We start from the raw sequence: 25,333 nt of genomic DNA, 5'->3' as shown, positions 1-25,333 counted from the left end.
TACAATTGAGTCACACAAACATACGTTTGTGTTACTTGAGTTTTATTATTTCTACCTTATTTGCTGCCGTTCTGTTCAGCCGCGCTCTGTACACGTTAAAATTCACACCTCAGAATCTGTTTGTTTAACATCCTAAAATGAACGTCGGATCGACTACACATGTAATAATATTACCGTATTATGTAGATAAACCACGTTTATAACATCAGCAATATATTTTACCTAAATGCCGTTTAACTAAAGTTAGTAATTCGTTATATGGTAATTGCGTAAGGTTTTACAACAAACTACCAGAGTCTATTCTAAATCTGCCTGAAAAAAGATTTAATGTCGTAATACACTCTTTGTAAAAAAAAGCGATTTCGAGCGAAACCGCGGGTAAAAGCTAAGATATAAGCTCATCTTAAAATAAAACTTCAATACATAACGATCAACAGAAGCTACCTTTATTACACGGTCACGTAGACAATGAAACAAAACCTATGGACGATATTGGAGATATATTGTATCTCACAGATGGAAACAAAAACGTGATTCAATTCTGTGATTAGTTGCTTTACCAATTTACTTCTGCGGTGAGTGTCCACTGACCGCAGCTCAGTCTATTTCACGGTCAGCAACGAAGGTACTGAACCCACAAAAGCCAGTACTCAGTCATTACAAAAACTAAAATTACTATAATTTACTTATCATTAATCACTCAGTGAGAATCTCGATGTTCGCAATTACACGGTCGTCCGATCGTGATTCTGAAAGTGACCGTCGTTTGGATTTAAAATAATAATGTAACACAAAAAAAAATCAAAATATGTTTATTCATGTAGGTCTATTACAGACTCTTATGATATGTCAAATCTACCGTCAGTTCGGAATGATTTCGAGATGAGAAGAACTGACAAGAAACTCAGCTCGTATTTTTTTAAAATATATGTTGCACATATTACAGTAATATAATGAATTTGTCATTTAAATTCAAATTTGGGAGAATTCAAATTCAAATTCAAATTAAAAAATCATTTATTCATGTAGGACATTTTAGCCGCTTATATACGTCAAGTTTTTACTTTATATTTTTTTTCCCTACCGTCCAGTTCGGTATATAGATCCAATTGAGAAGAATTGGCAAGAAACTCAATTGAATTACTTTTTTTTAAAAGCCAGTTTATTTACAATGCAACACAGTGACCACCAGCATATGCTGCAAAAAACAAAAAATCTACTCTCAGTTCAGAAACTCAGCTCGTATTAAGAATACGAGCTGAGTTTCTTGTCAGTTCTTCTGCATGCATCTTCTACATGTTTATCAAGATCACCACCAGTAAATTTTCTTTAAAGCATAAATTCGCGAATTAAATAAATAAAGAAATTAAATATATACTGATATTCAGGATACATCGCGAACGAAATCACTGACGTAGCTAGTTTTATATAAAAAATTACTATGCGAAATGGTTACAAACAGTCATACAAACATATGTTTGTGTTACTTGAGTTTTATTATTTCTACCTTATTTGCTACTTGCTTATTTGCGTAAATTAGGGGAATATTTATTTTTATTTATATAACTTTAATGCACACAGTACAGAAGTAACAGTACATTTGGCGGACTTAACACCATGCGGTATTTTCTACCAGTCAACCATAGGCAGTACAGAGAAAAATTGTTGGCGGTGCAAAAATAATCATAACAAAAAAAAAAATAAAAATCAAGGCATAAAAAGTGATATAATCATATTTATACTATTACATTTACAATAATACATAAATATAAATATATATACATATACATAGAAGGAATATATAATATGATTAGAAGGTCAACCAACGTCACCGGCCTTATGAGAAATTAATTTAAATCGAATTTGTAACAATCTGTAATGCTTCTTAAAAAAAGAAATACATTCTTAGTTTTACACAAAGCACACCGCTTTACTTCCGATGGTCGCGGGTTCGATTCCTCTGAAGGTACAAACATTTGTATACATAAATGTGATTGTTTGTATCGGTCTATGTATGTTATGTATGTATTTACAAAACAGTCTATCTAATTTTTTTTCAGTTGTCTAGTACCCATAACACAAGCTCTGCTTAGCTTGTGTCAAAATAGCGCTGTGTGAATCCAGAACATTATTAAAGAAAAGAAAGAACTTTGTTTATTTGGTACATAGCAATAATAAAAATAATTTTAAAATTTTAAGTTACATTGTATAGGTTTATATTAATTTCATAGTTTTTATTAACATAGTTAAGAAAAGTAATTTCCTAAATAAACCCTTTACCAAACCCGGCCATTGTAGTACGTTTCGACTGAACCTCATCTTGTGAGACTGTAGTGAAAGGATACTTTCTTATCATGCTGATTTAAGTTAAACTTTTAACAAAACTTTACCAAACTCTTCGTCCATTATGTTAAGTAAAGACTGAACCTCATCTTGTGAGACTGTCGTGAAAGGATAATTTCTTATCATAATGTTTAGTGATAGTTAATTTTCTAGCTATTAAAGTACTAAAGTCTGTACCCCGGGTACATGACCTATAGCGGCCTTGCTCGCCCTTGTGCGAGCACAGCTGAGCGGCGCGACGTATCTACTGCCAGCCAGGGATGCCATCTGTATAATGATCTTGAAAATAAGTTGAGACTCGTAGAACTTTATACGAGGTTTAGATATACGAGACAATGCTTAATTTCAATAGAAATAGAAATAGAAATAGAAATAATCTTTATTCAAATAAACTCATTACAAGCACTTTTGAATAGTCATATTTTGATTCTACCACTCATTCGGAATGCAGATTCATCACAAGAAGAATGAGCAAGAAACTTGTGTGTTGCTCTTTTTAATAGATGTTTTTTTTTTATATAAATAATTACAGTGTAACAAGTAAGAGGCATGCGATAATCAACATAGAAATCGCTACGCACTCATTATTAGTGTAATCAGATAATATTGTCAGTGCTATGTATTTAAAATTTTTCTACAAAAACATTATTATCGTTAACGAATTCTTCAATTTTATAGTAAGCTTTTTTGCAAAGGAACTGTTTTATTTGACATTTAAATCTTTTTTCTGGCAGATTTATAACAGACTCTGGTATTTTATTGTAAAACCTTACGCAATTGCCATAAAACGAATTACTAACTTTAGCCAAACGACATTTAGGTAAAATCAGTTTGTTATTGTTATGTAAGCTTTCAATGCTGAAATATTAATATATTTGTATTATGAAGCGCAGATAGCTGCGATCCGAGTGTTCAATGAGGTGGTGAATTAGCATAATCATAAAAAAAATGTATTATATACATATTCTCATGAGATATAATTTTAAAGTTTAGGTTTCTATTTGAAACATTATTTTAACGGTTTAGCCTGGCGGGATACGAGTGGAGTATGATAGGATGAGCATGAGTTCAGGATTGAAACTCGAATTAATATCAAAGAAAAAAGAAATAGTGCATAAATAATAATTATAATTGCATAACTTGACAAAAAATGCTACGCAATAGCTTTACCGCGGTAGTCCCTGAGTACCACTTAATTTTTTTTATGGATGATAATGGAATGGTGCACCCGCTTGCGTTAACGGTTTACGCTGGCGGGGCACCAGTGGAGGATGATAAGATAAACATAAGATCAGGTCAGTCAGACCACCGTGAATTGACTAGAAATTTACCACGATTTTCAGGTTAAACCGTATGGATATCAAGCTGACATGGATGGTACAAATCACTAATAATCCCCCCCCCCCTCCCTAAGCTAATAAATACTAAACGAGATTGTATAAGATGTTATATTTCTTGTTTTTTTTATAGATGATAATGGAATGGTGCACTCGCCTGCGCACGGTACAAACATTTGTATTTATGAGTATGGTTATTTGTATTGGCCTGGGTGTTTGCTATGTCGACAGTCTCGATGGTCTAGTGGTTTCGCACACCGCTTTACCATCCGATGGTCGTGGGTTCTATTCCTCGCACGGTACAAACATTTGTATTTATGAGTATGGTTATTTGTATCGGTCTGGGTGTTTTCTATAATATGTATTTATTGACAAAAAAAATGTATCCATGTATTTATATCAGTTGTCTAGCAACCATACCATAAGCTCTGCTTAGCTTGGGACTAGATGGCGCTGTGTGAATTGTCCGGAGATATTATTATTGTTATGTATATATTTTTTAATGTATGATAATGGTATGGTGTAAACGCTGGCGGGGCACCAGTGGAGAATGATAAAATATAAAGTCAAGTCAGTTAGCATCGTGACAAATTCACCAAGAATTTATCACGATGGGGGAACCGCGTAGAGTTCAACCTGACATGGTACATTGCTAGCAATAAGATCATCAGTCCTCATTACCAACAATCTCCTTTCCCCCTTATATTTCTTATTACGGGGCTAAATGTTTTAAGCCTGGCAACCCTGGTGGCCGCATTGCATCACGCGCCGCGCCTGATATGCATGTAGGATGGGCCTAGGCATCCATCGTATCCGTCCATTGTCCACCAGCTTTACAACTATTGTTACATTTTATTACAAAACTAGCGACCGCTACTGACTCTGTCTGACTGTCAACATTGACTTTTAAAATATGTATTTCTTACTATTCTTATATACTTTCTTTCGCAGATTTTAAATATTAAGCTAGTATATATATATATACTAGCTAACCCCGCAAACTTTATATTTCCATATACATTAAAATCGCTATTAAAAAATAGGGGTTGCTGACTAAGACAAAAGGGTCAAAATTTAGAGTTGTATGTATTTTTTAATGCCACATAATAAAAAGAATTAAAATGTTTTTTAGGGTGAGACCCCTTTAACATTTTAGGATATAAAAACTAGTTATAAACCTATTTTCAGACCTACTTATTATATTTATAAAATTTCATCGAAATCGGTCAAGCCGTTTCGGAGTATAAACACGTAAACGGTGACATAAGACTTTTATATATTAGATATGTTAATGTATATATTTATATATATTAAGCTCCTGCTATTATTTGATACTTAATAATTTTTTTCATAATACTTTACCATGTGATTGTCACATATACGTATCCATCGCTCTCTTCAAATATTAACTCTAAGGGAAAAAGGATTGTTAGTAATGTGGACTGATAACCATATTACTCTCAATATACCATATCAGGTTGACAACGCGGTTTCCCCTGGAAACCATCATGATAAAATCCTGGTGAATACCACGATAGGCTAACTGACCTGACCTCATGTTCATCTTATCATCCTCCACTGGTGCCCCGCCAGCGTACACCGTTAGCGCAGGCGGGTGCACCATTTCATTATCATCTATTAAAAAAAACTCTTTATTTACTTTTTGTATTAGAAAATATACAGTAAGATAAAAATAACTAGATATAAAAAAAACACATCTATGTAATTGTACGTTATATCGCTTTATCGGCGTGAAAAAAAGGAGATCAACTCGAGCAAGGAAAACTGTGGTATAATCGAAAAATATTGTAATAGCTTATGTAAAATATGTAAAACGTATTTTTTTAAAAATAAATGTTGTACATTGTAAACATGTACAACATTTATTTGAAAAGAATACGAGCTGAGTTTCTTGTCAGTTCTTCTCATCTCGAAATCATTCCGAACTGACGGTAGATTTGACATATCATAAGAGTCTGTAATAGACCTACATGAAAATAAAATTGTGAAAGATCAAGATTAGGCGAGCAAAATAAAATAGCACTGGCATCGCAGAATATTGTCAAGATTTATTCATCTTACACGTAAAAACAATATAGTGTTTATAAAAACCTAGCTACTCGCTTCAACTTGTATTATATATATAAATCTTCCTCTAGAATCACTCTATCTATTTAAAAAACCCGCGTCAAAATCCGTTGCGTAGTTTCAAAGATTTAAGCATATACATATAGGGACAGACAGCGACAGCCACTTTGTTTTATACTATGTAATGATATAGATAATCAAAAAGGTTTACAAAACAGTTTCTAACAAGTATATTCCTTCATAATAATGCTTTGTCGGTATATTATGTATTATATCTTCCATCAGTCCTTTCAGCTGTTGATACGACACGACTCCAACTTTTTCTTTAACTTGCTTGATATAGCTGTGTCTCTGTCTTCCCCTTCCTCTCTTTCCATCTATTTTTCCTTTTATAATGTTGTTAATTTGTTCGTCGTGTCGTATCAAGTGCCCCAACATTTTCCCCGCCTATTCTCAATAATATCTATGATCTGTCTCTTTTCTTTAACCCTTTCAAGCACTTCTTCATTCCTTATTTTATCTTACCAATAAAAAAAACAAGTATAACATTATAAAAAATATAAATAATAAAAAATAGTTCGCAACAGTTGGTTATTTTAGGATTTTTTATCCAATTGTGAGTTTCTTTTATTACCCATTTCTTTCATTTAAACCTACTCAGATACACATAAAATATGTCATGAAAGTCGGTGCCGCAGTCCAGTGACATACATACATACATACAGATATAAATAACAGACACAGGTATCATTGTCGCATTTTAATGCTGCATCAAACAGAGCATGATGACTATGACGACCCACCTTTGTTTGTTCACGTATTATATGTAGATTTTGACGCAATATGTATAGAGAATCTCGTTCCGCCTCGAAATTAAATAAGTTTAAAATTAAATATTTATCTTTTATTTTAATACTTGGAAGCCAATATGCGGCCGCACTTTACAGTGTACAAAGCAAGAGTGAGGGATAGTCTTACAGTGGTTATAAAGAAAACTTTTTTTTACTTGGAGAAAATCCATCATGGAGACCCGCCCGCCCCGGGGCAGGCAAGCGGGTACACAGTACCCGCTTGCCTCCCCCGGGGCGGACTCCTACTCACTAAAAACTCCAAGGTATCCTGACGAAGCGCCTAATTAGTCAAAATAGACATTTAAGTTAGCCAAAATTCGCATAGAGCTGAAAATTGGTATACTTTAAATAAACCATTACAAATGAAATGTCAAAAATCCCCACTCACCTTCAACGAGCCGCGTTATTACTATCATAAATGCTAAAGAATGTCTGTTCTGTCTGTCTTTTATACACACACACGACACCGTCCTCGCCGGCGAAGACGACGACCTCAAACACATCACCGCGCAATCAACCGGGAGCCTGCGTGCGCCCGGGCGCTCCGCACCGTTGCCCCCGGTGGCTCCTCCGATCGATCCCCCGTCCAATTCACACGGGGATCGAAATTACGACGGTCTGAGCCGAGGTTCGAACCCCTAGTGGTGCCCTCACACTAAAGTCGTATCCGTCAGGCGGGAGTTGACCTTCAGCCGCTCCATAAGTCCTTCCTTTGGTTTGGAGTGCCATCTGCACTCGCCCCCTATCGTCCGGTGAAGCTGTAAAGGCCAGCTGCGGCCAACAGCATTAGAATATTAAAAAAGAAGTACGTCTGCTTGTCTATTACCTTTCTACAACTAAACCACTAAACTAATCTTAATAAAATTTTGCAAGAAGGTATATTTTAACACTAAGACGAACATAGTCTATTTTGTCACAAAAAGAGACGAAGTCGCGATTAACATCTAGTATATCAAAAGGTCGTCTTAATATTATCACAATAATTTATTACAAGGTAGCAGCTGATAGTGACAAACTGACAACTCAAATAACACATCATATATACCTATGTTTTAGATACTAGCTGCACCCGCGACTTCGTCCGCGTGAATATTAACTTCATTTTTCTAAAATAAAAGTAGACTAAGTTACTCCTTATTACATCAGCCACCTGCCAATGAAAGTCCCATCAAAATCGGTCCAGCCATTTCAGAGATTAGTCGGAACAAATAGATAGACAGAAAAAAATTGTAAAAAATATTATTTTGGTGTATGTGCCGTGTTTATATTCATATGCATGTAGTAAAAAACGGTTATTTCAATATTACAAACAGACACTCCAATTTTATTAATATGTATAGATTAAAAACAAATACACACATACTGCCACTTCTAATACCAAAATCTCTAGTTACTAGCTACCTCTAAATTAGATATGTTTACCATTTTCCATCAGGTGGGCCTTCAACGTGTTTACCATTACAATTAAGAAAGAAAGAAAGAAAATATTTATTGCCAACCATTTTCGCAGTTTCGACGACTGGTGGACCACTAGATCAACATCTATATATATATAAATAAAATTGTAGTATCTGTTTGTAATATTGAAATAACCGTTTTTTACTACATGCATATGAATATAAATACATCAGCTACCTGCCAAAAAAAGTCCCGTCAAAATCGGTCCAGCCATTTCAGAGATTAGCCGGAACAAACAGACCGACAGACAGATAGACAAAAATGGTAAAAAATGTTTGTGTGGGTCTGTGTATGTTATTTTAATTAAAGATGCAATATATAAAAGTATATATTATAAAAATATATGTCGTAACAAACTATATGAAAGCAAGAGCAATCATACAAAACCATAGCAACATATAAATATAAATATTTAAAAATAAGGAATAGTCGTACTAAATGACCGATGTTATTTTGATGTACTCATTTTTGGGACTTTTTTTGGCAGGTATCTGATGTAAAAAGGAGTAACTTAGGCTACTTTTATTTTAGAAAAATTCTTTTAGTTTGGCAAATTACAGATAAATTCGTACGCGGACGACGTCGCGTGTACAGATAATCCACTATAAAACAAATGTATAGAATGATTCTTACCATCCGGCACACCTATATATATATATATATATATATATATATATATATCACAAGACAGTAATTGCAAATGGATGGATCAATTTGTAAATCTATTTCCTATTTGGGTTACGTCTCCATTAGACGCGTGAGATAAATGATGCTGTAACGTAATTGACTCAAAGTATGATGTACTATGAATAATATTAAAGTAATCTATACATATAAATAAAATTGAAATGTCTGTTTGTAATATTGAAATAACCGTTTTTTACTACATGCATATGAATATAAATACGGTACATACACCAAAATAACATTTTTTACAATTTTTGTCTGTCTGTTTGTTCCGGTTAATCTCTGAAATGGCTGAACCGATTTCGACGGGACTTTTATTGGAAGGTAGCTGATGTAATAAGGAGTAACTTAGGCTACTTTTTTTTTAATAATGCCAAATTCCACGCGGGCGAAGTCGCATGTACAGGTAGTAATATATAAAAGTCAAGTACAATAAATAAATTTTAATTTAAACAATATGAAACAAAACCGCTGTCTGCTTTTGTTTTATTTCCTGTACCACTCAATAGGCTCGGACGTTATTCATTGCCATATTGCAATTAATTTTTAGAAGAAATTTTGTATGTATATATATTAACATACTATATGTTAACATACTAGCAATGTTTGTTTAACTGTTGTGAATTGAAAACGGGCCTCTAGCAGGTATATATTTCAATAGACTATTTAATTCGTAACTGATATTTATATTTTACTAGATGTCCCGGCAAACGTTGTTTTGCCTTAAAATAAAAAAAAAATTTAGGGGTGGACTACCCCTAACATTTAGGGGGATGAAAAATAGATGTTGGCCGATTCTCAGACCTACTCAATGCGCTCACAAAATTTCATGAGAATCGGTCAAGCCGTTTCGGAGGAGTATGGGAACGAAAACTGTAACACGAGAATTTTATATATAAGATTTTATCTTATACCATGTACAACACAGCTATACACGATCTCAGGTCTTGTGCTGAAAAACAGCGTTGCAGCGCTCCAGCCGCTGCAGCATTATGCTGAGCACGGACCTATTCTGTAGATGCTTCGACAGACATACAAGCACGCACGCGCACACACGTAAATTTATAAGTATGTAACAATAAATGATAGATGTATATTTTTTTTGTAATTGTTGCAATATTTTGAGTTTTTTTTTATTTGTTTAATGTGTGTGTTAGTTTTATTAACATCTACCGTATAAATATCATTTCATTTTTAGAATATAATAGAAAATCATTTATTCAAATACACTTACATTGAAGCACTTTTGAACAGTCATGAATTTCTTTTTATCTACCGCTCATTCGGAAACCTGTCTCATCACAAGAAGAACGAGCAAGAAACTTGTGTATTGCTCTTTCAAATAATTTTATCCTTACTTTACAATTTAAGTTTAAGTGTGTGAATACAAACTACCGATTAGCACTAATTTAATGAAATAATCAAATAGAAAAAATATTGAATATACAACAACTGGTTAAACAATTAATAAGAGAAAATCAGTCGTAGTGATTAGAGCAGACCAGTCCCTACAAGCAGCACTCGTTCACCCCGTTCGTTACGACGGATGAGGCAGCCATCACTGCGCTCGACCATATTTTAGGGAGCCCAATGACCCGCCCCACCACGCCGCCACAACATTTCATACATAATATGGTCTCATGGCCTTCAGAGAGTGGTTTGGCTGAATATTGTTGTACATAATAATTAAAAAAGACTTAGTGCTACTGTTGGAAAATCTTTGCACATTTTTAAGTTTATTTTCTACCATTTAGAATGTATTTTTTTATAGAATTGTCATATATTTTTATTGTCACTTTTTGCCTTACAACCGTTTGTTTTTTTTGTACTACTCTAATGCTGTTGACCGCAGCTGGCCTTTACAGCTTCACCGGACGTTAGGGGGCCAGTGCAAATGGCACTTCAAACCAAAGGAAGGACTTATGGAGCGGCTGAAGGCCAACTCCCGCCTGACGGATACGACTATAGTCTGAGAGCACCACTAGGGGTTCGAACCTCGTCTCAGGCCGTCGTAACATCGATCCCCGTTGAATTGGACGGGGGATCGATCGGAGGGGAGCACCCTGGCAACAACCGTTTGTACACGTATCCTCATTATAAGTATCATTTTCTATCCATTGTTTGATTTACATCACACATACTCGTACAGTCCACTCATTCTATCACCTACAGATATTTTAATATTATTAAAAACATATGTTTGGAGGTATGGTCTGCAACTATGGGGCAGCGCAAGTGATTCCAACATAAATATACTCCAGCGCCAACTAAACAAAATCTTAAGAACCATTGCACAAATACGATGGTACATAACCAACACTGAAGTCTATGACCACCTTGAAATAAGAACTGTGAAGGAGGAAATTCGAAGTTTGGCAGCCAAATATAAGGAACAGTTGATTCATCGCCCCAACAAACTTGCTCGACAACTCACCATAGAACAGCATGTGACGACTAAAACACCATCATATCCTGGAGCTAGAAGATCGGCAGTAGCTCTGGGATGCAGATGAGTAAGGTTTTTTTACGGATGATAATGGAATGGTGCACCCGCCTGCGCTAACGGTTTACGCTGGCGGGGCACCAGTGGACGATGATAAGATGAGCATGAGGTCAGGTCAGTTAGCCCATTGAGACAAATTCATCAAGAATTTATCACGATGGTTTCCAGGGGGAACCGCGTGAAGGTCGACCTGACATGGTACATTGCTAGCAATGAGATCATCAGTCCACATTACTAATAATCACCTTCCCCCCAGATGAGTAAGGTTTCCAATGGGAAGCCGCTCTAAATGCAGCATCACAAAACATAATAATAATAATAATAACTCTTTATTGCGCATACATAAACATAGGACAGTAAGTACAAAACAATGAAAATAAATGTTTTACTAAAGACGGTCTTATAGCTATCAGCAATGTCTTACAGACAACCCGGTGTTAACAGAGAGTATTTACATAAAGAGAGAAGGTAGGAGGCGCACTAAACACTCTATTTATTATACAATTACAGATAAAATTATTCCCTTATAGTCCTGGGACTGATCGCAAATGTACTCGGAGAAAAGAAAATGTATATACCCAATTAAAATATTTACTTTCACGTTATCTCATGTGACAGGCTACGCAAGTTACTGTTAGTAGTAATTAACAGATAAAACTTACATAATATAGTACCGCAGTTAAACATTTACTTCGCTGCAGTATATCCAACATAGTGGCGGTAAAGACTCGACGGTTAAAAAGTTTTTTTTTACGATTATTATTTCATATAACATTACGTTGTTATTAAGAAAACACGTCTAAAAATCAGTTATATTGATCAAGTCCTCTTTGACATCTGAATGAGGTTATATATGTTTTATTTTTGTTTCTTTTGAATAAATAAGAGTTGTAATTTTTTTTTATTTTCTTTAATTTAATGTACTAAAATCTATACAATTATATATATATATATACTAGCTGTTCCCACGACTTCGTCCGCATGGAGTTTAACTCTATTTTTTTCTAAAGTAAAAGTAGCCTAAGTTACTCCTTATTACATCAGCTACCTGCCAAATAAGTGTCGTCAAAATCAGTCCAGCCATTTCAGAGAAAAGCCGGAACAAACAGACAGACAGACAAAAGTTATAAAAAATGTTATATTGGTATATGTACCGTATTTATATTCATATGCATGTAGTAAAAAACGGTGATTTCAATATAAATAAAATTGGAGTGCCTGTTTGTAGTATTTACAATTTTTGTCTGTCTGTTTGTTCCGACTAATCTCTGAAATGGCCGGACCGATTTTGACGGGACTTTTATTGGCAGGTAGCTGATGTAATAAGGAGTAACTTAGGCTACATTTATTTTAGAAAAAAGAAATATTTTAGAAAAATATAATAAAATTTCACGCGGACGAAGTCACATGTACAGCTAGTTATAAATAAGAGTTTGTAAATAGTTTTTTTTTAATGCCGTTCGCGATTCATTTTCAGTACACGACATTCTGCAGCTGTGAGTGAACAATCTGTAAATTTTATATTAAATATGGTAGCACTTGGAAACATAGAGCAGTGCTCACTAACTCTAGGTTGGCAATGACCGTAAAACTGTTCGTTGTGTTGAGACTGAAAACGTTTGAAAATTTAAAATGGCCGAGATGAAGGACCAGTGTGTACATCTAGATGACGTGCTGGAACAGCTGGGGGCCTTCGGACGGTACCAGCTGGTGACCATGTGCATGCTGGCACTGGTGTACTCGACCAACTCCATGTACAATGTGAATTATGTGTTTGCAGTAGAAGATGTGCAGTACAGGTTAGTGATTACTTTTATTTTATCCGTCATTCTTCGATTATACAACAAAAAACGTTCTAACGATTATACAACAAACGGCTAAAGCTCGTGTTATGGGTACTAGATAACTGATACAAATACATAGATATATTTTTTCCGAAATACATACATATTAATAATAATCTCAGGACAATTCACACAGCGCCATCTAGACCCAAGTTAAGCTAGCTAAAGTGTTATGGGTACTAGGCAACTGATACAAATATATAGACATTTTTTTCGTAATACATATTATACATAGAAAATACCCAGACCGATACAAACAATCATACTCATGAATACAAACGTTTGTACCCTGGAAGGGTCGAACCCGCGACCATAACGTAAGACGGTGTGCTAAACCACTAGACCACCGAGACCGTAGTGATCATGGAGAAGTTTGCCAAAATTCTATAAAAAAACTTAGAAATTTTTTTTTATGGTTATAGATGCAAAATCCCTACATGTGAAGGATCAAGTGACACGACCTTCTCAGTACCATGGCTGGGCAACTCCTCGGAGTATCAGGAAAGTGTGAAGCAATGTTATCATTATATACCAGGGAGGAACTGCCGGGAATTCAACAATAGCGACGTGGTGCAGTGCAACGAGTGGGTTTACGAAGTACCTAACAGTTTTATGGCTGAGGTATATAATTAATAAATAGTTATCATTATATCATTACATAGTATAAAACAAAGTCGCTGTCGCTGTCTGTCCGTTCCTATGTATGCTTATATCTTTAAAACTACGTAACGGATTTTGAAGCGGTTTTGTTTAGTATATGGAGTGATTCTAGAGGAAGGTTTATGTATAATACATGTACACCCGTGCGAAGCCGAGGCGAGTAGCTAGTATACTAATAATAATGACAATCAAAGACTATTTATACAAAACAATATAAATAGTAAATCTAAATGTATATAACTCAAAGGTGACTGACTGACATAGTGATCTATCAACGCACAGCCCAAATCACTGAACGGATCGGGCTGAAATTTGGCATGCAGGTAGATGTTATGACGTAGGCATCCGCTAAGAAATGATTTTGATTAATTCTATCCCCAAGGGCATAAAATAGGAGATGAAAGTTTGTATGAAACTTCTTAGATTTTCGACTGATTGAACTGAAATTAAAGATTGGAGCTGCTATGATGAAAACGTTTGCTTAAATAGGATTTCGAAAAATTCAACCCCCATGGGGATAAAATAAGGGATGATGCAGGATGTAAATGTATTAGTTTGAACCTTACCAGTACCTAATGGAACGAATAAATTAAGACGAACAAAATAATTTTTAGTTCTTCAGGCTACTTATATTTCAGAAAAATAAACTTAAATTTCACGCGGACGAAGTCGTGGGAACAGCTAGTCTAACAACATTTAAAAATGAATCCTGGACATAACCATATCACTGCATCATTCTGTCCTAAGGCGATATTAAGCGGTTTAAAACCGTTTCTTTCTTTCTTTCTTTCTTTCGTTCGTTCTCTTTCTTTCTTTCTTTCTTTCTTAAAACTCTACTTCCAACGATTGTAGATTCAATATAAATTTTGTTTTCATAATTTTTTTTTTACTACTCTAATGCTGTTGGCTGCAGCTGGCCTTTACAGCTTCTCCGAACGATAGGGGGCGAGTGCAGATGGCACTAGAGATTTAAGGACTTATTTTTAAGTGAAGGCCAACTCCCGCCTGACGGATACGACTTGTCTGTCTGAGTCTGAGGGCACCGCTAGGGGTTCGAACCACGGCTCAGGACGTCGTAACATCGGTCCCCGTTTGAATTGCACGGGGGATCATCGGAGTAGGTCTTCATAAGTATATTTGTAATAGTAAATGGATTTTTAAGTAAGCGAGTAAGTTCCAAAAAACTACTATAGTTAAAAATGACTCAGAGCTCTTACTAAGTCATTTTAACTAATGTATATTAACTGCAGTTTGTTTGCAGTTTTTAGAAATGTTTGGTGAGAGATTTAAATTATATTGAGAATTAAACAAGAGAATTATTTTTGTGTTGCAGTTCAATTTGGCGTGTGAAGATTGGAAGCAGGCTCTGGTCGGAACTGTGCACAGCTTCGGAAATATGTTGGGGCTTCTCCTACAAGGACAGATATCAGACAGGTAATCATCTTATCATCTCATCATACATTAGGAATTAAAATTATTACTTCAGCTGACCTCGCGAACTTCGTTCCGCTTCAGGAAGGGAATTTTGAAGTTCAGTTACGCAATACATTTCTGAACACCCTTATTGACAGTTTGTATGGGAAAATAAAATTGTTGTTTTTACTATCCTCCATGAAATTTCTTCATATTTTTTCACCGTATACATCTTCCCTGGGCTTTCCCGAATATTTCGAGACTAAAATTAGACAAATCGGTTCAGCCGTTCTCGAGTTTTAGCCAGACTAACGAACAGCAATTCATTTTTAAGAATGTACTGTAGGCTAGCAACAGTGATACGCGACATCCATCTCAATCATCTCCTTATAATCGCAATATTTGTAATATTTACAGTTGCAAATAAGATTTTTTATACTCCAACATCTATCTAAATATATATAACTCAAAGGTGACTGACATAGTGATCTATCAACGCACAGCCCAAACCACTGGACGGATCGGGCTGATTTAGCATGCAGGTTGTTCCGTATTCCGAACCTCCTTAGTCTAAGCAAGTTGTGTCACCGGCTTGCTTACTGGAGCAAAGGGCGCTCGGTAATACTGGATATAAAAATATGTGGCCACTTAAATTTCATAAAAAGAATAAAAAAACAATTGAAAATAAGAACTGGAATTAAAAGGACGCTCCGTATTTTTATCTATATAAAACAAGATAATTAAGTAATTATTTAACACAATATAATTGTTTTTGATGAAAATATACACTGTAGAGTGCGTGGCCACTAAACAGTACTACACATCGGGACGTTCCTGAGCAAAGGTGAGTGAGTTTGGTGTTACATTGCTTACTTTGGGGTGTTCGGAATGTGGAAGACGTTCTTCCAGGTCGAAATCGTATTTCTACTTCCTTTTCCATTCATTATTTTCTTTTCAATAAATACAGTCCACTCTCTCTTTTATGTATTAATTTATAAGGATTCGTAATCCAACACAGGTAGATGTTATGACATAGGCATCCCCATAGAAAGGATTTTGATAAATTCCACCCCTAAGGGAATAAATTAACGCGAGCGAAGCAATGGGCAAAAGCTAGTTGGTATATATACGGCCCATCTGATGGTAAACAGATTTTTTTGTGGATGATAATGGAATGGTGCACCTGCCTGAGCTAACGGTTTACGCTGGCGGAGCACCAGTGGAGGATGATAGACTCCTCGGAGCACTCCACGCGGACGAAGTCGCGTGTACAGCTAGTATTAAATATATTACATGTAATAAGTATGGTATTCAATCTATAAGTAAAAGTATATTTAACATCTGTTTAATGACCTTTTGTCAGATCACACACAGTTAAAATATTAACAATTGAGTACATATACTAATATGACTGACTGCAGTAATCTATACATATAAATAAAATTGGAGTGTCTGTTTGTAATGTTGAAATAATCGTTTTTTACTACATGCATATGAATATAAATACGGTACATACACCAGGAATAATTTTTTTTACAATTTTTGTCTGTCTCTCTGTCTGTCTGTTTGTTCCGGCTAATCTCTGAAATGGCTGGACCGATTTTGACGGGACTTTTATTCGCAGGTAGCTGATGTAATAAGGAGTAACTCAGGCTACTTTTATTTTAGAAAATAAAGTTAAATTCCACGCGGACAAAGTCGCGGGTACAACTAGTGTAATATAAATATAACACGTGTAAGAAAAATTCTTTTTTTTTATAAGTATAAACATATGTATAAATATTTGCATTTGTGACGGTATGTTGAAGTCTACACCTTTAACAGAAGCAGAACATTTTTAAATATACGAGTAGATAGATTTTTTTTTATACATACACTACTATTGTGGAAATCTAGCATACGGCCCATCTGATGATAAATGGTTACCATAGCCTATATACCAAAAATGTTTAGGGTCATTGTCGTGCCATCAAATAATTTTGACTTTCTGATTATTTGTAAAATAATAATAATAAATACTAACAAAACTCTCTATGAAATAAAGTAAACAAAAGAGGTACACTTTGGATTGTTTTCATTACACGCATAAATTAAATTACTGTAACATTAGTGTGACTTCTGTTGCTGCAGGTTAGATGACAAATAATTTATGTCAGGCTTGTACGATGTTACTTTTAGCAAAATGCATGCTGAACTGGATTCATCTGTCAAACGGTTTCTAACAGAGTTTTTAGTGTTATTCATCTCTGAAAATAATGACTCGCAGGCATAGGTAGGTGGAAATATTGTTAAAATAGCATGAGCCAGCTTCATCAAACAGTTTTATGATCGACGACGTGGCCAAAATATTGTGCCGCTTGCCGTCAATGGTACTCGTGCCATTGGTTCGCCTGCCTATAGACGCCTGAAAAACCAGGGCTGTCACAGCGCGTTGCCGACCCTTAAGAAACCTTAATATACCCTTGACAAAACCGATGCTGTAGTCTCTCGAGAAAACCTCGGCAGATAGTTCATTCCACAATCTAAGTGTACGCGGGAGAAAGCTCCTCAGAAACCGCATTGTCCGAGACCACTTAGATAGATATAGATATTAAACAAGTTCTTAAAATAAAGCTTCAAAATACAGCTTACGACGAAATTTGACAGAGACTATTAATGAAAAAGGGAAAGCTTTTGTCCAAAAGCGGCCATCATTTATATCTCCAATTGATGGTCACGTTACAGCTGTCATATCAATTAACAGTTAAACTTAATCTGTAGAGACGTGGCCAGCACTCGGACATACTCGTAACAAGTTTGAACGTAAGTACCGGTTACTGAGCATCTACACACGGTTACAACGAACGGTCTGACGCAAATGAATGACTCTGAACAATCGAGCCAATAACCAATTAACACCTTGAGAATGTAACTGTTGATGACTTTAAAGGTCTTATTAATAGAAATCGAATTGAAAATAAAAATGAACAAGCCATAAAGATAAGACTAACAAATTGCGGCAACGGCAAAAAAAAAATTGGAAAGAAATTGTTGTATTTTTACATACCTAATGTTTTTTCTGGAAGGGATGAAATTATTAATGATGAAATAATGTGGGTCTAGTTTCTCCAAGGTAGGTATGTTTTGTTCGTGATCATGGCCCGTGTTCCCACGTGCCTGTGTCCATATTACCAGATTGCTTGCCCCGGGAAGGCGGATCTCCTTGAGGATTTTGTAAAATAAGACTGACATTGCGACTGGAGCAGGAACACAACGACTATTTTATTAAAAATCAGAATAATGGTGATAAATGTGTGTGTTTCCCAAAAGGGGTCACAACGAATAAAAAAAAACAACAACAGTAAATACAAATTTCATAAAAGGCATGGTAGAGAAGCTGGCAGCAACAGTAAGATGACTGTTGCTGCCAGCTTGTCCAGTCCCAGAGATAAGACAGAATGATTTTGACATCTAACCTTGCTTCTACAATTCTTAAACCAATTAATTACATATACGCTTGTCCACAGATTCGGCAGGAAAACTGCAGCTGTATTCGCGGGTACGATGGGGGCCGTACTTGGCTTAACAAAGAGTTTTGCTACGTCGTTTTGGTGGTATATTGCATTAGAAGGACTGGAAGCTGCCATCGGAGATGCACTGTCACCTATGTTTATGCTCAGTGAGTTACTACGTTTGTACTTATTAATATTATAAACGCGACAGTTAGTGACTATTTGTATGTATTGTATGTGTATGTGTATGTTATTATATGTATTGATGTTTGTGACTCTTTCATGCAAAATGGATTTTGATGACACTTTACAATACAGAACCACAACAGAATAATACATAGGCTATAATTTAAAATATAGTAAATTTGTTGATTTATAAATGTCAAATACTCATAAGTTGGAAGAAATCTTACAATTTCGAGCCATTCTGGCGTGCTCTATCAAAACCATTAGAGTTCCACGAGTATAATGTATGATGCAAATGTATCTCTTAAGTAGATCTACATAAAAGTCCGCAACAGCATATATAGACCCTTTATAGGAAAGCCGTTATGGAGAGATATTGTATAAACAGAGAAAATCCGGTGCTAGTTTAAAATATGTCAGAAATGTAAATGCAAATTCATTTATTTCCAGGTATCGAAATTGTGGAGAAAAAGAGAGCAGTGCTGTTCCAAATGATACTACTGAACTGTTACACTGGGGGGCTTATAGTCATGCCCTTCATTGCCTGGGCAGTGCCCTACTGGCGCAACTTCTTACGGGTTATATACGCCCCGACACTCCTCATACTTTCCTACTCGTTCTTCTTAGACGAGAGCATCAGATGGTTGTTCAGTAAAGGCAGAAGACGTGAAGCCATCAAGCTGATAGAAAAAGTGGCAGTACGAAACCAAGTAAAATTAGATAAGACGATGCTGAATAAACTAGAGTATATAGATGAGGAAACACGATCAGAACTGAAAGAAAAGAAATTGCTCTTGAAAACTTTCCGGTCGAAAGTAATGCTGCAAAGATTCCTTATTTGCATGGTGTGGTGGTTCACAATTACATTAATTAACTACGGAATGATGATCAGCTCTGTGTTTATAGACGGCAACAAGTACATTAACTTCGCTCTGCTCATGTTGATGGATATACCTGCTAATATTTTCTATTGGTTGGCATTAGCGAAGTATAAAAGAAAATTACCACTGTTAACATCGTTTATCGTTGGTGGTATTTTCTGCGTTTGTAAACCTTTCGTTCCTAAAGGTAATATTTCTATTGTAATGTTTGTAAATTTTTGATCTGCTACAAATATGTTAAAATAGTTATCATCAAAGATAAATTCTACTATATAACAAAATTCCCGAAACTAAATTAAGATTTAAAGAATTATGAATTGCAAAGAGTTAGCATACAGTAAATGAATTTTTAGCAAGCAAACTGTAGGGCACAGTAATTCGTTAAAGTTAATTTAGTCATTTCAAATGGACAGACGTACGTACACTTTTCGTTTTAATGCTATGAGTATGTCATATATCATATTGCTTTACCATTTAAACAAGGTCCATGTGTGTATTGTGAATTTATTGTATATGCATATGCAATTATCTATATACTAGCTACAGATCCCGGCTTCACACGGTTGTACATGTATTATATAAATAAACCTTCCTCTTGAATCACTTTATCTATAAAAAAATCGCTTCAAAATCCGTTGCGTAGTTTTAAAGATTTAAGCATACATAGGGACGGACAGACAAAGATAGCAACCTTTTTTATACTATATAATAAAACAGTAGAGGTCGAATTTCTGTACATAGAAAAATAACGCCATGAACCGAGTCTGAGAGATGTTAGAAGTGAAAGAGAAATTTAGATTTTTTTCAAATTTATCGTTTCTCTCTCTGTTCGCTGATCTCCGAAACAATTGGACGGAATTATCTAGACAACAATTGGAGCACCGTGTGTATATTTACACGAACCATTTGGAGCCACTTTTGACCCCCTCATAACTCAAAAACTCTTTCACACAAACCTGTCAAATTTGGTTCATATATTGAGACTTGCAAGATAAATATGTGTTCCAAATTTCATAAACATATCTCAAACGGTTATTTAGATATTAATGTCCAAAAATCGTCATTTTTATCACTGATCAACTATAGATCAAAATTATAACCCACTTCCAGATGACCTAGGAAGTTCAAATTTGGTATGCAGATAGGTAATTAGAATATAAAGGAAAAAATCTGAAACTGGTAAATTGTTATCATTTTACTACAATTTTTCACTTTAATTGATTCTATTTCAACTTATACTGGACGAATACTAAAATTCTATGAAAACGTCGATAGCCACCAATTGACATTGATCCCTGGCGAAAAATCTCATCTTGTACTGGACGGAAAGTAATATTGTATGAAAACGTCGATCATTACCAATTTACGTTGACACATCAGTGTCGATAACTAGCAAACTTCAAATATTGCATTGAGCGGTAAACACTAGTTGCTATAATTTAGATTCTGTCTAAAATATACTCGTACTTATAACTAGGAGTATAGTCGAATTTCGTATTTATTATGTTATTAACTGAGATTTGGTATTAATTATTGTTTCAATATTTATCGCACATCGATAGTGTAAAATCATTATTTTTATAAATAATTATTAAATAATAGGCATTTCGGTATAGGGCGCCGCGGCGGCGCTAGCGGTGCGATAAAACTCAATGTTTTGTTTCTGGATATCTAACCTATAAGGTTAAGATTTATGCTACGAAATTTATAGCTTTCTTAAATTATACTTATATATTTGTGGTTATATTATTATTACATTATTTTAGTAAATACGTATGGTATAGACAATAGTTTAAACGAAAAATTAATAACAATTTTAGTATAGTTATAAGTATGAATGTATAGTTAACTCGAGAATGAGAACTCATTGGTAACAAATTGTTTTCTTGAGAATTCAATAGAGAACAGTCAATTTGTTACATAATCGTCTTTACGAACTATAACGTGTCAATACGAAGTTTCAGATATTAAATAATGTATATGTTGACAGAGAACAATTCCGTATTTGCTTAACATATGCTATTACTATCCACAAATCACAAGGCCTTAGTTTTGGCAGTCCTCTTCTCAGCATAGCCTCCTCTATATTTAATAAAGGGCAGGTTTACGTTGGACTCTCCAGAGTTAAAACCTTAGATGGAGTAGGTACGTCTTAACAATTTAGATCCAAGTCACGAGAGCTCTATTGTAGAGTACAACCATCTGTGGACGTTATACCGCCCCGATTTGCCCAAAAATTCCTGATACTGAATTGGCATTGCACTTGAACATTTAAAAGTTACAAGAAAATATAGAAAAAAACACAAAAAAAGACAATTATACCCCGTAAATATACGAAAATACAGTAATTTATCAAAAATAATTTGGTATTAATTTAGTTATAAATAAGTACCTCGTATAATTTATGTACAAAAAGTAATGATATCCCATCAAAAACATAAATGTGAAATGATAGTCGAGTTTAATATTATGATATATACCTTGATTGTTGACTTCTACGACAAAAGAGATGAGATCTAAATGGGTGCCAAGTTCAATGATCTGTCATGAAATGTATTTATAACAATATAAAATATCATTTCTTCTTATAACTTAGGATAATATACTGTAGCCTAAGGTCTAACTTGGCTAGTTTTCATATACGAAATATACTGTAGCCTTCGCAAGTTCTAAACATGTTACTTGTCGGTTCCTATTTTAATATTAATAGTAACTAGCAATCGAAAGTAATAATTGGTATATGAGAACACCTTCTACAGTATATTATCCTAAGATAAGAAGAAATGATATTTTATATTGTTATAAATACATTTCCAGACCATTGAACTTGGCACCCATTTAGATCTCATCTCTTTTGTCCAACAATCACATATATCATAATATTAAACATTTCACATTTATGTTTTTGATATATGAAATTCTGCATGGAGGTAAATGTGATAACATATATGTTGGTTCCAGGTTTCGCGTGGATAGGTCTGACGTTGTACATGGCGTTTGAAATGCTCGCAACATTTTCGTACAATATCGTCTACATGTATACATCGGAGCTGTTCCCAACGTATACCAGGAACTCGATGCACTCTATATGTTCGGCTGTAGGTAGAATTGGATCGCTAGTCGCTCCACAAACTCCATTAATGGTAAGTTTTCTATGCAATTCATAATTATCAGTCTCTTATCAGTTGTGCACGTCCTTCTTACAATTACATCATCACCATCTGCTTCTTCCTTATCCCATTTATTTGTGGTCGACGTAACATGTTTTTCTCTTCCATTCATTTCTGTTCGCAGTCATCTCGTTATTTACTTCCTTTCTTATCATATCATCTTTCACACAGTCCATCCATCTCTTTTTCGGCCTTTCTCTGCCCATATAACCATCCACATTCATATGTAACACCTTCCTTAAGATAAATTCACAATAGACGATTATTCCAACACCGGTTCTTTCTCTAATGATTCATTCTTTATTTGTGTGTTCTGATTTTATGTCATTTTTTCATTTTCACTTTCCTTAATTATAAAAATTTAATTGACTAACTTTAATATAAAATTTGCCTTTATATTTTGAATCTGTATTTTGTAATTGTATAAAAATTTGTCACATCTTCTTGTATTTTCAAATATCATTCTGTTATTGAGGTAACGATTTTAATGTGATGTGAAAATTCCACTAAAATGATTAAAAAAATATTAAATAAGTTATTGATCTAGCTCTTCACGATTAGTAGATGGTAAATTGTGAGAAATGGATCACTGTCATCGTTTGTTGTTAGAATAAAAATAAAAAGTCACATATTTTGATTGTCTGTCTACTATAATTAAAGTCAATCTAAATATATATAACTGACATAGTGATCTATCAACGCACAGCCCAAACCACTGGACGGATCGGACTGAAATTTGGCATGAAAGTAGATATTATGACGTAGGCATCCGCTAAGAAAGGATTTTGATTAATTCTACCACCAAGGGGATAAAATAGGGGATGAAAGTTTGCACGAAACTTTGTCTATTTTAAACCGATCGGGCTGAGACTTTACATGCATAAAGCTACTATGACGTAGGCATCCCCTAAGAAAAGATATTGATAAATTCTATCCCTAAGGGGATAAATTAACGCGAAGCCGCGGGCAAAAGCTAGTTAATGATAAATATGACTAAAATTTCTAATGGATATTAATTAATATTGTTGCACATTTATTTCGGCAGATAGCGTATTGGTCGGGGCTACCAACTCTTCTGTTCGGTGTCACATCTCTTCTGTCGGGGGCGTTGACACTGTGGATACCAGAAACTGCCAAGACCGAACTACCAAATACCGTACATGAAGCTGAGAATATTGGGAAAACATTGCTCAACGAGTCAAACGAAGAGAATGAAATGACCAAATTATCTCGATAAAATTGTTTTGATCAGTATTGGTTTAAATATATTAGAAAATATTTGTTACCTTTTAGAATAAAATATGCTGCGTTCTTATTACAACCACAGATAACATAATATTACATATTACAACTAATTATAAGCAGTAAAAGTGACGTATTTTATTATATTTTACAGGTAAGAAAAAGAAAAGGTTATTCGATATATTTGGTATACCAAATATATCGAATAACCTTTTCTCTCTCCTAATAAAAATTGTTACATATACAGAATAGACTACTGACATGTAACAGAATAGAATAAAAGTAACAAACAAGAATCTACAAAAGGAACTATAAATTTTAAATACAAATTTATAATATAAAACACATTTCTTCATTAGCCAATTACAACAGAAAGACTGCACTTCATTTTAATAAAAAATATATAACATGAAAGAGAATTTACTCATATTTTTTAATAATTTCGTAAGACGTAGACAGACGGACATAAGAGGAAGTATGAAAGTGGCGCCGGCGCCGGTGTCGGAGAGGTTGAAGAGTAATCGTCTATCGTGGTATGGGCATGTAATGCGTAGGAATGAGGATCATATCTTAAGAAAGGTGTTATATATGAATGTGGATAGTTATAAGGGCAGAGGAAGGCCGAAAAAGAGATGGATGGACTGTGTGAAAGATGATATGGTAAGAAAGGGAGTAAATAACGAGATGACTGCGAACAGAGATGAATGGAAGAGAAAAACATATTACGCCGACCCCAAATAATGTGATAAGGAAGAAGCAGATGATGATTCGTAGGACTTCAAGGAAATAGCATAATGTGAAACACAAAATAACTGTTCATAGCTCTAAGTAGGAACCATAATTTCTTAGCGTTTAAGTACAACGTAAAATTTACAACGATGATGTAGGAAAGTCGTAAAACTTGATCATTCCTAATGCTTGAGTATTAAACGGAATTACAGCGTATATACTAGACTTACATGGACCTTAAGATTTCACTACAAATGTTTCACGTACAGTTATCTGCAAAGCGGACAATAAGCAAAGTGCACAGTACTTCACTGTACCACGTGAAGTACCTGTGATCGGGCTGGGACTTTGCATGCATAAAGCTACTATGAGGTAGGCATCTCCTAAGAAAGGATTTTGATAAATTCCTCCCCTAAGAGGAACTAACGCGAGCAAAGCCGCGGTCAAAAG

The 25,333-nt window shown here is 34.8% G+C and overlaps 2 protein-coding genes across 3 annotated transcripts in view; one reads left to right on the top strand and one right to left on the bottom strand.

Annotated features, from left to right (window-relative positions):
• The window catches only part of LOC131842522 (protein prickle-like), a 583,535-nt gene that overhangs the window by 543,890 nt on the left and 14,312 nt on the right, over nucleotides 1–25,333 (bottom strand). The window lies entirely within an intron of this gene.
• Nucleotides 12,846–24,149, top strand: LOC131842543 (solute carrier family 22 member 1-like). The gene is made up of 7 exons (XM_059191117.1): nucleotides 12,846–13,066; nucleotides 13,534–13,732; nucleotides 15,105–15,205; nucleotides 18,691–18,842; nucleotides 19,312–19,929; nucleotides 22,704–22,885; nucleotides 23,958–24,149. The coding sequence occupies exons 1-7, from the start codon at nucleotides 12,900–12,902 to the stop codon at nucleotides 24,147–24,149; spliced, it is 1,611 nt and encodes a 536-aa protein (XP_059047100.1). The 5' UTR covers nucleotides 12,846–12,899.

The sequence above is a fragment of the Achroia grisella genome, unplaced genomic scaffold (genome assembly GCF_030625045.1).
Source record: "Achroia grisella isolate CSIRO2021 unplaced genomic scaffold, CSIRO_AGI_Agris_v1 utg1080, whole genome shotgun sequence".
In the NCBI taxonomy this organism is placed as follows: domain Eukaryota; kingdom Metazoa; phylum Arthropoda; class Insecta; order Lepidoptera; family Pyralidae; genus Achroia; species Achroia grisella.
Note: the sequence above shows the minus strand (reverse complement) of the source record. Positions and strands in the feature narration are given on the sequence as shown.

Bases quoted from the DNA above. Each gene is read 5' to 3' on its own strand.
- LOC131842543 (XM_059191117.1), top strand. From the start codon at position 12,900: ATGGCCGAGATGAAGGACCAGTGTGTACATCTAGATGACGTGCTGGAA. The intron at 13,067-13,533 runs GTTAGTGATTAC...TTATGGTTATAG, and splicing joins GTAGAAGATGTGCAGTACAG to ATGCAAAATCCCTACATGTG. The intron at 15,206-18,690 runs GTAATCATCTTA...GCTTGTCCACAG, and splicing joins CAAGGACAGATATCAGACAG to ATTCGGCAGGAAAACTGCAG.